This window comes from Sparus aurata, chromosome 10, assembly GCF_900880675.1.
Source record: "Sparus aurata chromosome 10, fSpaAur1.1, whole genome shotgun sequence".
In the NCBI taxonomy this organism is placed as follows: Eukaryota; Metazoa; Chordata; class Actinopteri; order Spariformes; family Sparidae; genus Sparus; species Sparus aurata.
The window spans coordinates 17,645,699-17,657,945 of record NC_044196.1 but is presented as its reverse complement, the minus strand read 5'-3'; the positions used below and the strand labels follow the sequence as shown (position 1 = coordinate 17,657,945).

General features: G+C 40.3%; 1 protein-coding gene across 1 annotated transcript; it reads left to right on the top strand.

The window, feature by feature from the left end:
• Positions 1–194: 194 nt before the first annotated feature.
• On the top strand, positions 195–12,233 carry LOC115589503 (coagulation factor XIII A chain-like). The gene is made up of 15 exons (XM_030430421.1): positions 195–308; positions 3,919–4,142; positions 5,287–5,475; positions 5,834–6,082; positions 6,177–6,295; positions 6,373–6,480; positions 6,845–7,019; positions 7,263–7,401; positions 7,722–7,825; positions 8,006–8,094; positions 8,249–8,402; positions 9,327–9,602; positions 9,754–9,914; positions 10,152–10,288; positions 10,561–12,233. Exons 2-15 carry the CDS (start codon positions 3,956–3,958, stop codon positions 10,700–10,702), a joined length of 2,229 nt encoding a protein of 742 aa, XP_030286281.1. The 5' UTR covers positions 195–308; positions 3,919–3,955; the 3' UTR covers positions 10,703–12,233.
• Positions 12,234–12,247: the final 14 nt, after the last annotated feature.

The window sequence follows — 12,247 nt, the reverse complement described above, 5'->3', positions numbered from 1 at the left end:
TCTCTGAGCTCCATCCAGCTGTGGGTTGTACGGAGACGGTACATTCCACATCCTGCTCCCAAGTTGGACTGACCACTTACACAACACTGTTTCCCTCAAAGGTCTCTCACCCACACACACACACACACACACACACACACACACAGCTCTTCCTACCTCCTGAGGGTATTTAAGCAGGAGCAGAAGTCTCATAAGTCGGAGCAGCAGCAGCAGCAGCAGCAGCAGCAGCAGACCGACTCCAACAGACAGCAGCTTCACTCCAACATCCTCTGAGGTGCCACCACTCTGCATTCAGACTGAGTTTACAGGTATGACCCAGGTTTATGGCTACAAAAAATTCCTTGGTAACCTAGTTTTGTTTATACCTTCCAGATGTGAAGATGGTAGTGATTTTAATGACACGTCTGAAAGAATTTAAAACATTCTGCAGTTGTTGAGTAATCCTGAGATCATTTGGTTAAACAAACTCTAAATAACTTGGAACAAAGCCTGTTGTACTTCACTTTATGGCATGCAACTTTGAGGAGTTTGACTGAATGATTACATTGTTGACACTCTGTCGTCTAAAATGTCATTCTTGAGTGATTGATGATTCTTGAGTGATTAATGTCCACTCCTCCTTGTCATCCAGCTTATTACTCTCACATTTTTTTATACAGTAGTAAGACTAGTAGTAGTTGTAGTAGTAGAATTATTACAAAAACACAAACAAAATATCCAGAGAAATATCTAACTCCTCTCCTTCTTCTTCAACTGTTCAAATACATGTATTTTATATAATGCATGCAGATCTTTGTCCTCTTAATTGGAGTTGTGTGCTCCACAGGAGTTTTATGGTGAGGCTCAGTTATGTTGTTAAACTTGTGTAGAGGTTTTTTCCTCCTGTGTCAGCATTTGCCAAAGTTGTGTTAAACACGTGTGTGTGTGAGCGTGCACAAAGTGTCGCAGCCATGGGAGTGATTTAGGTCACTGTTATAACTTGGTGTGACCTGTGAAGCAAGTAAATGAAGATTCAGTCAAATCCTGGACTACAGTTTACACTTCTATCCTCAAGTTTACAAATGGAAACATCATACTCTGTATTGTGCAAGTCCACTATAATTATGTTAGAGCTACTTAACTGAATGCAGTTAAATCTTTGACAGAATATAATCTGTCAAAGATTTAACTGCATTAAGTTAACTGCAACCATTATATTAATATACTGCTTCTATACCACTTTATTTGTTACTGTTTATTTCCCAATATTTATTGCATGATTCTGTGAAAAGGACCCTTGTGTATTACAACATCTTGTACCTTTTACCGTTTTTAAACAGAACTGTAGACAGACCGAGTAAATTATCTAAATACTTGTTCCACCACCTTACACATACATTAATGATGATCTGACATGAATCTTGCAAGTTACTCTGAAATGTACTAATCATTAAACATATGACGTATGATTTATGGGATTTATCAAGTGCTGTCACCGTGCTAAAACAAGATCTGGCGCTTTGTCATGCAAAAAATACTCAATAAGAAGTCAAGGTCTTGCATTTAAACTCCAACTTCAGCCAAAGTACAGAAGTAGGGATCAAAATGTTTGTTAAGCATAAGAATAAGAGTATGTGTGTTACAGAAAATCTAAATTTATATATATTCTGGACTTTTCTCTACGATTTGCTTTGCAAAATATTCAAGAGATTTACCAATCTCAGAGGAAAAATGACTCTTTGGTGGAACTGCTGACTTGTGTAAAAATATGTAAAATATCAATCTCAAAAGTGAGACAAATAAATGCAGTAGGGTAAAAACTGCGATATTTATGACCAAAATGAGGTAAACTTAAATACAAATACATGCAACACTGTGATCCTACCCTCTCAATAAAGTTACATTGTGCAGAAACAAGTGGTTGTGGGGGGGGGGCTGAGACAGAGACACCATTCACCCTGTTACAAGACATTTTACCATCAAAGAGATCTTGAAGCTGTTAATTTAAGGTGAAATAATTACATAATGTTGCTTTAAGTACTGTTGAGGAAACTGGTTATAGTTTCTTAGCTGCCGTCTGTCTGTCTGTCTGTCTGCAGCACTTATGAGCCTGTCTATCTGTGCTGATGGTGGTTACAGTGAAAACAGAGCTCTCACTGTGTTAAACGATGACTCATGCAGCCAAACATCGTCCCAAACTTACAGATCCTGCCTGGCCACGCGCCCACATTATGCAACAGTGAGCAGCTTTATTCTCGTCCAGGTGTTTTTTACCTCAAACCTGACACTCCGTGCAGCCTGCCAGCATCGTATGTAAACAGCTGTTGTGTGTTTAATGGTTAAATCAGCCTGACCGCATGCTTACGTAATCGTCATGCAAGTAACTTCGCGTCTACTCGGGGTCTGGAAGCAGGTTTCAGGTAGACCCCATGTGGACCGAGGGGGTGATGTAATTTTAGTTCTGTTTCATGTGTTATGGATTTTATGAGTCATTCTGAAACAACACTGACGGACTTTGTTTACATCAATTTGATGTGTTCACACCCAGGGATATGTTTCAACTTGCTCGTGGTCAGTCGGGCGTTTATTTACTCGGTTAACCATGGAGTACAGCTCCTATTTTAATCAGTTTTTCCCACAGCTGTTCAGTTACGTTTTTGGTCCATAAAGTGTCAAAGAAATAGTGAAAATCAAGGCGAAGTCTTAAGATTACTTGCTTTGTCCGGTCAACAGTCCAACACCAAAATATATCTGATTCACTGACATAATGAGATGAAGAAAATCAGCAAATATTCATTTAAAACCACAACACCGTGTCCACAACCTGCAAAAGCAGCCAATAGAAGAAGTGTATTTTCTTTTTATGCTGCTATCATTACTGCACACACATTAAATTACAACTACTATTAACATTAGTGCTCCAAAATCCATAATTTGTTGCCTTTTGGCTGTTAGTTATCACAACAACTTACATAATGATGCCTACAGTGCTTTAAGGTTTGGGGCTTGATTGCAATTAAACTCAGACAAAATAATCTGAATAAATAAAGAAATACACAGTGATAGAATTATTGTGCACATCAGCAATTTGTTTTAGATTGATAAAATAAAGCATTTTTAAATAAGCTAAACGATGACAGAGAACAGACATTTGAGGGTAACTTAAAATAATCAGAAGGAGCCCATTGCATAAAAGTTTTATTACCAACCTCCTGAGATATAAAAGGGCCAATTAAGGTCTATAAGGAACAGGATGATAGACAGTAAGATTTCTTAAAGTTAGTGCATTTCAAAATAAATTCATACCAGTGAAATGATGTAATAATAACATTAAAGAAGACCGCAGTAAGAATAACTTTGGTTTTGCTGCATGACCACGGGTGACTCAATTACTCACTGCAGTAAATTTGTTTTTTAACAGCCATGATTAATGCTCTGTTTAAATCTTGTTTCTTTCTCTGTGACCACAAAAACACAAAATATTTGTGAAATGAAAATAAATCATCAAACCCTAAAAGTGTCTGTCTTTACCAGAAACTTTCAGGGAGAGGAGTGACTGAAACTCCCTTCACCCAACCCACAACGACACATGGAGACCACTTCCATGTGTGTTTCATCACTTGCAGGCTATTTGCCCGTGATTTGCGTTAAAAATCTTCCCCTTCTTTCATAAAAGGGACAAGGACAGACACTCTGTCTTTCACACGCAGAACACACACACACATACTCAAGCATGCTTCCAGTCCTTCCACAGATGTAAAGCAGATGGGTTTGAGAACAGCTCGCCCGGCATGATGGGAATTCAGCTCTAGACACTGCATGGTTGACAAACTTTAATGAGCATATTTTCTGAAATCTGAAGTCATTAAGTTAATTCAGATTTTTTCAGTCTATTGCAGGAATAATGCGTTTTCTTTTCCCTCCACTCTCCTCCTCCAGTCCTGCGACAGAACATCCACCCTGAACTATCACCGTCATGTCTGATTCAAGCGGCACCCCGACTCCCTCTCCTGCCCCCCCTGTTCCCTCCGGACCCCCTCCAAAGGTGACGAACCGTGGCCGCACCGCAGTTCCCATCGCCAGCGCCAACTCTGACACCACAGAGGTACCTGAGTTTGAGCCCTTTGGTGCACCGGGCCCGAGAGGATTTCCACCTCTGACTGGTGAGAGATCACACTGTATAAACATCATAAAGAAACCGTAATGGAGTCAGAAAATCTGTTATCTGTTTCTAGTTTCAAGTTTAATCAACTTAATATTATGTTTGTATTTTTAGACCATGTCAGAACTTCCAACTATGAGTTTCTCTGACTTAAGTCTAGTTGCAAACCAACAGAGCTCGTGCGGAAACACAGTGGGTGGTGCCTGCTCAGGCCTGTCAGAGCTGACCAATCAGGGCATACTAGGCTTTTTGGGAGGGGCGGGGCTTAAGGAGACTGAAACGGAGGGGGAATAAAACTGCTGCAGTTATGGACCATATGTGAATAATAAATGTGTTTTTTGAACATTAAAGCATGTAAACATTTTCGAGTGGACTTCCAAAATAAAAGTTTGAACCTGGAAATGAGCATAATATGTGACATTTACATTAGGTTTTAAAGACACTTCCCAAAATGCATTGTTTGAAAGTTCTTAAAAAACCTACTCACTGTAATTTTTTTTCATACTTGTTAAAATAATTGTTTGGTTGTTTCTTCATATAGTAACAAAAATAATTAAAGTGGCTTAATTCAGTCGCTATGTACCCTCATGGACCCTCATGAAGGCATTGTAAGACATTTCAATTGATTGTCCACATGATAAATGAAACTTTCTATAACCATGAAGCTGAATGGACAAGCATTATACGAAGTTTACGTTTCTCCTAACTCAACATCTTAAAAAATTGTGGATGTAGAAGATCTAAATCTAAATCTACTCCATTTATGCTCCTATTTATACAAAGTAGTATATAAAGTTTGTTTCTCATGACGGCAGAATTGAAGCGGGGGAGACAGATCTCAGAGTGTGTCTTTGTTAAAAGATAAAGTCTCGTTCCCGACAGTGACACAATTTCCAGTAGGTTCTTGCACATAACTGACACATGAATGACGTCCAGACAGGATAAATTCTGCTGACTTCCTGCAGTTTGTCGCCACAGTCCACCCTGTAATGTTGTCAAAGAGCTGCACAGTGGTAGATATCAATATATGACAGAAATTTCAATAATGCAATACATTTTTTTAATAGGCAGCCTGTCCATCAAAATCTCATAGATATCCATCCACATGTTTTTGAACACATCCTGCTGTCTTTCTGTCCATTCAGAGTTTCTTGACATCGTGGATGTGGACATGATGCGGATGCCGAATGAGATCAACAAGACCCAACACCACACCACGTTTTACAACTCTGACTCTCTCATCGTCCGTCGAGGACAAGAGTTCCAGGTCAAGATCACCTTCAATCGTCCCTACAAACCTGCTAGCGACAAGTTTGCTGTGGAGTTTGTCATCGGTAAGCTTAAATGGTCTTAAAAAGGGATACTTGCCACCTTGCAGTTGTCATAAATTCACTTGATTCTGGATAAAGTGGTCAATCAAATTCACACCTTTGTCTAGAGACCGTATTCTTCATGTATGGAAGCTAGTTGATCCCAAGACTGAATAAAACATTTAATTATGTCTAAATAAATGTAGCTTTTCATCTGAAAATTAAGAGAAACATTTCCTTCTCATATCATATTGAGTTGTTGTTGAAATTGGCTTCCTGGAGATAATATTTTTAAAAATATAAGCTCCAAAGTTTTAAACTGCAGGTTCACATAGCCATACATAGCTAAGTGTCAATCTGCCAATTCTCCTTGTTCACCCAGGCTCCACCCCTCAGTACAGCAAAGGCACCTACATTCCTGTCTTCCCCACCCAGGAGCGTCAGAGCTCCTGGGCGGGCCGCATCACAAACACCTCTGAGAATACTGTCACCATGGGCATCACTCCTACGCCAGACTGTATTGTGGGGAAGTACTACATGTATGTTGCAGTGGTGACACCCTTTGGCATCCGTAGGACCAGAAAGGACGACAGCCGAAACCTCTACATCCTCTTCAACCCCTGGGCATCAGGTCGGTTTAGGCTCCTTGATAAGAGACAGCTTCTTTGTAACATTTTATCTCACTTTCATCCTCATAATCTCCAAGTCTTGCTGTCGTTCCTCAGCTGATGCAGTCTTTTTGGATGATGAGACTGAGAGGCAGGAGTGTGTGATGAATGAGATGGGGATCATCTACCATGGTGCATATGATGACATCGCTGAAAGAGACTGGAACTACGGACAGGTAGTAGAATGACCGATCGTAGACATCAAGATAGAGTTTCAAAGATTTTTTTTTTACTTGAGTTTTTCCCCGCCTAGTTTAACTATGGAGTCCTGGATGCCTGTCTGTATATCATGGACAAGGCAGCCATGCCCATCACTAACAGAGGAGACCCCATCAAGGTGACCAGAAAGGCCTCTGCTATGGTGAGAGAGTTTTTACGGATTGTTATCCTCTAAAACACAGTTGGTTTTCGCATGACGCTTCCATGAGATACAACAGCTACAGCACATTTCAAAAGCTGAAACATAGTGGTTGTCAAGTGAACCCAAGTTGCACCTCAGTGCTTCATAAGAATGCGTGTCAAAATCTGGGTGGGTAGAGCGCGCATCCCATGTGCTTAGGCTCTGCAGTGGACCCGGGTACGACTCCCAGCCTGGATCCCTTCGCTGCGTGTCACTCCCCCCCTCTCTCTCCCTATTTCCTGTCATATCTTCAGCTGTTCTATCAATAAAGCCATAAAAGGCCAAAAAAATATTTTAAAAAAAATCTGCTCTTTGTCACATTCAGCTGAACTCCCACGATGATGAAGGCGTGCTGGTGGGGAACTGGACCGGCGACTACACATACGGGGTGGCTCCAACTTCCTGGACTGGTAGCACTGAAATCCTGCTCAGCTACGCCACCAGCAAGATGCCTGTCTGCTACGCTCAGTGCTGGGTCTACGCCGCCGTGTTCAACACCTGTGAGATGTTGATCAAATACCAGTTGCACTTTAAAAAAAAAACCCTTCTAAATATGTTGTAATGCCCAATTTCCTTTCATTCCTTTGCTCAAAGAGATATGAATGGAAGTATTGAGGCACCTTTTCTTGTTTTTAATCACTTACCATGGTTGATTCTTCATTCATTTGGCTCTGTTGATTAAGTGGAGAACCTTCTATTCCAGTCTATTCACTCATGATCTCTGCCATTGCTTGTCCATCTAGTCCTGCGTTGTTTGGGCATCCCATCGCGAGTTGTCACCAACTACTACTCTGCTCATGACAATGATGGAAACCTGAAAACGGACATCATCCTGCATGACAACGGCAGGATCGACCGCAATCGGACCAAAGATTCTATCTGGTAACACATTTTCAGACCAAACGTGCAGATATCTCATAAACAAATCACATTTGCTGGACATGTTAAGTAACCTTTTTGATTTAACTGACCCCATTGTTGTTGTTTTTTACACAGAACCAGTGATCCAGTAATCTTAGTAAAGCTATGAGGTTCAGATCCACTATAGGCTGCAGCAGTTAGTCAGTACTATGGTTATCAATTTGGAGGAGAGACCATTTTAAGGCCTCGATTAGCCACGCATAAGTTTGATTAGGCACAAACAGGAGTTTTACTAGACTAATTTCTCTAATGATATATAAAATAATGTCTGTCATTGCCAGGAACTATCACTGCTGGAATGAGTGCTACATGTCCAGACCAGACCTCCCAGCTGGCTTTGGAGGCTGGCAAGTTGTGGATGCAACACCGCAGGAGACCAGTGATGGTAAATAATAATGTTATGAAATAGGTGTAGCTTTCTTAACAACACTTCAAGACTGCTTTATATTATATTTAAAAAATGCAATGCAGTTAATGGACCACTGTTTTTGTGTTTTGAGTGTGGATAAAAGTAAATACACTGGACTGACATTTATCTCCATACTTCCTCTCTTTATCCATCAAGGCATGTACAGATGTGGTCCTGCGTCAGTCCAGGCCATCAAACATGGACAGATGTGCTACCCATTTGATGCCGCCTTTGTGTTTGCTGAGGTGAGTCTTTAAGAGTTATTTCAGTGTTTCTCTAACAGGACAATATAATATTCAAGCAGTATTTCATTTTCTCTGTTAGGGCTCCTATGCAAAGATCATCTTAGGTTATTTCCTCACTGGTGTTTCTGGATTATCTCTGTCTTTCTCTCCACAGGTCAACAGCGATGTGGTGTTTTACTCCCGGAGTAAAGAAGGGACCATGGAGCCGGTCAAGGTGAACCAGACTCATGTGGGCCGCATGGTTTTGACCAAAGCTCCAGGAGACGTGACTCGCCGAGACATCACTGATCAGTACAAGTTTCCTGAGGGTCAGTGAATGCATCGGTCACAAATCATAGTGTTTTAATATTGGGCAGAACCATTTTCTCTGCTGCAGCCTCAGTTTATCCAGTGTTGCATGATATTCCCTAACTTTATTTTTTAAGAACTGTCAATAAATCAGCCCAAAAATTCTGAGAGAATAGAAATGCTCACTGACATTCTCATGTTGGTGCAACAGTGTTGTATAAAAACAGAAAAACTAAAACACACACAAGCAGGGACACATTATAAGGCTTCATTTTTACTGTGATGGATTATCTTGTACAAGCAGTCCCTAAAACAGTGCAAAGCACATTTGTTTTTCATACTCACATACAACAATGCCAGGTTCAGAGTTAATTTGGCATGACGATGGCTGAGTTTGGCCCAGCTGGATGCGTTCTGGCACCAGAGGACGAGCCATGTGCCTCGATGTGTCTGCCAGATTTGGCAAGGTTTTAGGGGTGGGGACTTGGGTCCTTTTGGTTTGTAAATCAGATCCAATTGGCATCATTTTGACTTGGTTTGGGTCAAAGTTGGCACATGGAAAAGGACCAGGGTACTTGAGCCAATTGTGGGGCTTTGATAACCGCAAACTTGGCATGCAGACAGGTTATGGGCCTCATTTCGGAAAAATTCTTTCCTCTGATTACAGAAGGATTTTTATAAACTCATGGCTGCAGCCCATCTTACCTCAGAGCCCTTTTCTTATCTTATCGTATCTTATCTAATTCAACATGCACCCTGTCATACTTGTATCTGTGTTTAGAATGTACACAAGACTGCCTGTATCCATGGCAATCGCTATCTCACTCAACTTATCAATGGCTAGCTAGCTTGCTATAATGGGCAAGTAAAGATGGTCGTTAAATTTAAGCTAAATTAGCTAAACACAGAACACTAAAACAATACATATCAATCATCCAATCCAGGCAGCAAGGAGGAGCGGACTGTTCTGGAAAAAGCAGAAGAGTTCGGCTGTCAACGTGAGAAGTCCAACCCTCCTGATGCTGACGTAGACTTGGTCCTGCCCACCCTGGAGGTCACCGTGGGCAACGACTTTGAGCTGAGCCTGGAGTTCATAAACCGCAGCGATCAGCGCCGCGTTGTGGACATCTACATCAGCGGGAGCGTGGTGTATTACACCGGAGTCACCAGCACCGAGTTTCTGTTCAGTGATCCCACAGTGACAATCGGCCCAAACAAAAGTGAGGAAGATGTTTTTCCATTGACCAGATTAATTCAACAACCAACAATGTTCAAACATTCCCTTTTCGAAAATGTGCTTTGAATCATGAAAAAAAAAAGAATAATTGAAAAAGGTCAGAGAGAGCAGTGTTGTACCTTTGTGTTCTCCAGGTGTGAAGGAGGTGGTGGTGGTCGAGTCAAAGAACTACATGAAGCATCTAGTGGAACAGGCCAACCTCAATTTTATTGCCACTGGGAAGGTCAAGGAGACCGGCCAGATCGTCACCGCCATGAAAGTCGTCACCCTGCACAATCCCAAACTCTCCGTCGAGGTCTGACATCATGCTTGCTTTTATTCTATCCCACACAGTGAATATAAAATGTGTTGATAACAGCTTTTTGGTACATAAGATGCAAAAACTTATTTCCACTCCAAACCTTTTTTCAGCAATGTTATTACAATTCTTTTAATTCGATTATCACGATCACTGTTCAGTTAACGAAAAGAGCCTTTATTCATTGGATTTGTCTATTTCTTTTCAACGATGTATGTCGTTTGTGTACATCAGTTGTCCGGTGGTGCCAGAGTGAGTGAAGAGATGATGGCAACTGTCGAATTTACAAACCCTTTCACTTTCGGCCTGGAGGGCGTCTACATTCGCATGGAAGGGCCTGGACTCATGATGCCCAAGTCCAAATATTACAGGTGAGCTCTATACAGATAAAATAGGCATGTGTGTGGGTCTCATCTTCATCTTTTTCGTAAAAATTAAGTAAACCAAGTTTTCAATATGTTACAGCTTTTATTCATCTGTTTATATCTTAAAAAGCAGTTACGACAGGTTTAAGCGTGAGATTTGCACCCTGATAATAAACTGCTACTGATTCAATATTTCTTGTGTCTTTGACTTTCTTTGAAATTACACCAAAAATGTGCCAAATCCTTCTGACATCTGACTTTGCCCTTGCTGGTTTCAGTCTGATCCCAGCAGGCTCCACCCTGACCTGGACCGAGTATTTCAGCCCGCTGAGGGCTGGCAGCACCAGAGTGATGGTTACGCTGGACTGTCCTGCTCTGAGGCAGGTCCGAGGCCAGGCTTCTGTCACCATCCAGCCCTGAGGACCACGGCAGGATCACTGACAGCCAACGACATTCAGCTCAGATATAAACCTATAACATGGTTACAAATCTGTATGCTTACAACAGTTTAGCATCTGTAGCTTCAGCATTTATGATTACTAAAGTTATAGTTTTAGGCTGTGGAGGACCAACCCTGAAAAAAATTACTAAATGAATAAATGACTGAAGAAATGAATATTCCATTAAATGCACTAAACACAATATAAGAAATGTAGGCAGTAAATGTGACATACATTGATATTTCTTTTTTAAATAATTTTTGTATTTTTTTAACCTTTATTAATTCCCTTTTTTAAAAATGGGAATTACCTGTGAAAGCAAATAAATAGGAGGATCAATACAAAAATAAATGAATACAAAGGCAAATTAAATCAGAAATATCAGTTTGTGTCACATTTTATACATGCGTTAGTGCCTACATTTATTTTTATAGTACAGTATATTTAATGCATTTAATAGTATTTTAAAACCATGTATTTATTTCTCTATCTTTTATTGATTAAGGCATTTCTTGTCCTCCATATAAGTCAATAATTACAAGTCAAAGTTGGTCCAAGTACTGAAAAAATGTTAACCGATTTTAAGAAAGTATATTTTGGAGAAAAAAATCTATAGCGTGCTTCTTCATTTTAACTCAAAACCATGGATGTTTTCCAAATTCTCCAACTAGTTTAATTACTCATTATTTCATAATCCCATCCCCCCACTGTTAACTTACACATGTCTGAAGTATGATGCCCTGCATTGTGGGGTTGTTGGCACATGGCAGTGAACCTGGCATGGATAACACTTTTATTGCTTCTTTGGAGTTTTTGACTCTCAAAACAGCAGAGCGTAAAGACAGGGCTATATCGAGTGAAAAATGTAGGTATTACAGACACAATGTTTATTTTATGTTGATCAATTTATTACCACCAGGAGGCAGAAATACGTCCATTCCCTTACAACTCCAACAGAGGCAGAGCAAAATGATCAAACCACCAGGTGGTTTTCTGGTGATTTGATGCACTTAAGTAAAATACTCAGTCATTTTAACTTTAAGCAACCCAACTCCTGAAAAGAATATCTAGGTCATTATTTGTTATGAACATTCAATTGTATTCACCAGCTAGTGGCTGTCTTTCTCTGTCTGCTGCTTGGCAGGTAGTTAAGTGGATTCATTAGAGCTGAATTTCTTCAGAATGGCTTCCTGCAGCTTTTAGAAACAGGGTTGATTAGGGCAGTGAGACTGTAACCAAAACATTGAGCTAGAGAGCTACAAAGCTTAGTAGAATAGTTGCCTTGGTTGATAATGTTCTGTCATGCTGTGTTTCATTTGATATACAAAATATTGATAAATGCAGCTTGAACTTGGATTTTTTATATGTACTCCAACTATGCAACTACAGCTACAGCTGAAGTATAAAAGAGGTCTTTCCACCTCTTTATCAGTCTATAAAAACTGTTTCTACGCTGTTTTCATTGTACAAGATGCAAATGCAAATATCAACCAAATAAAAAATTCCCTATACTTTTGTTTTTCGA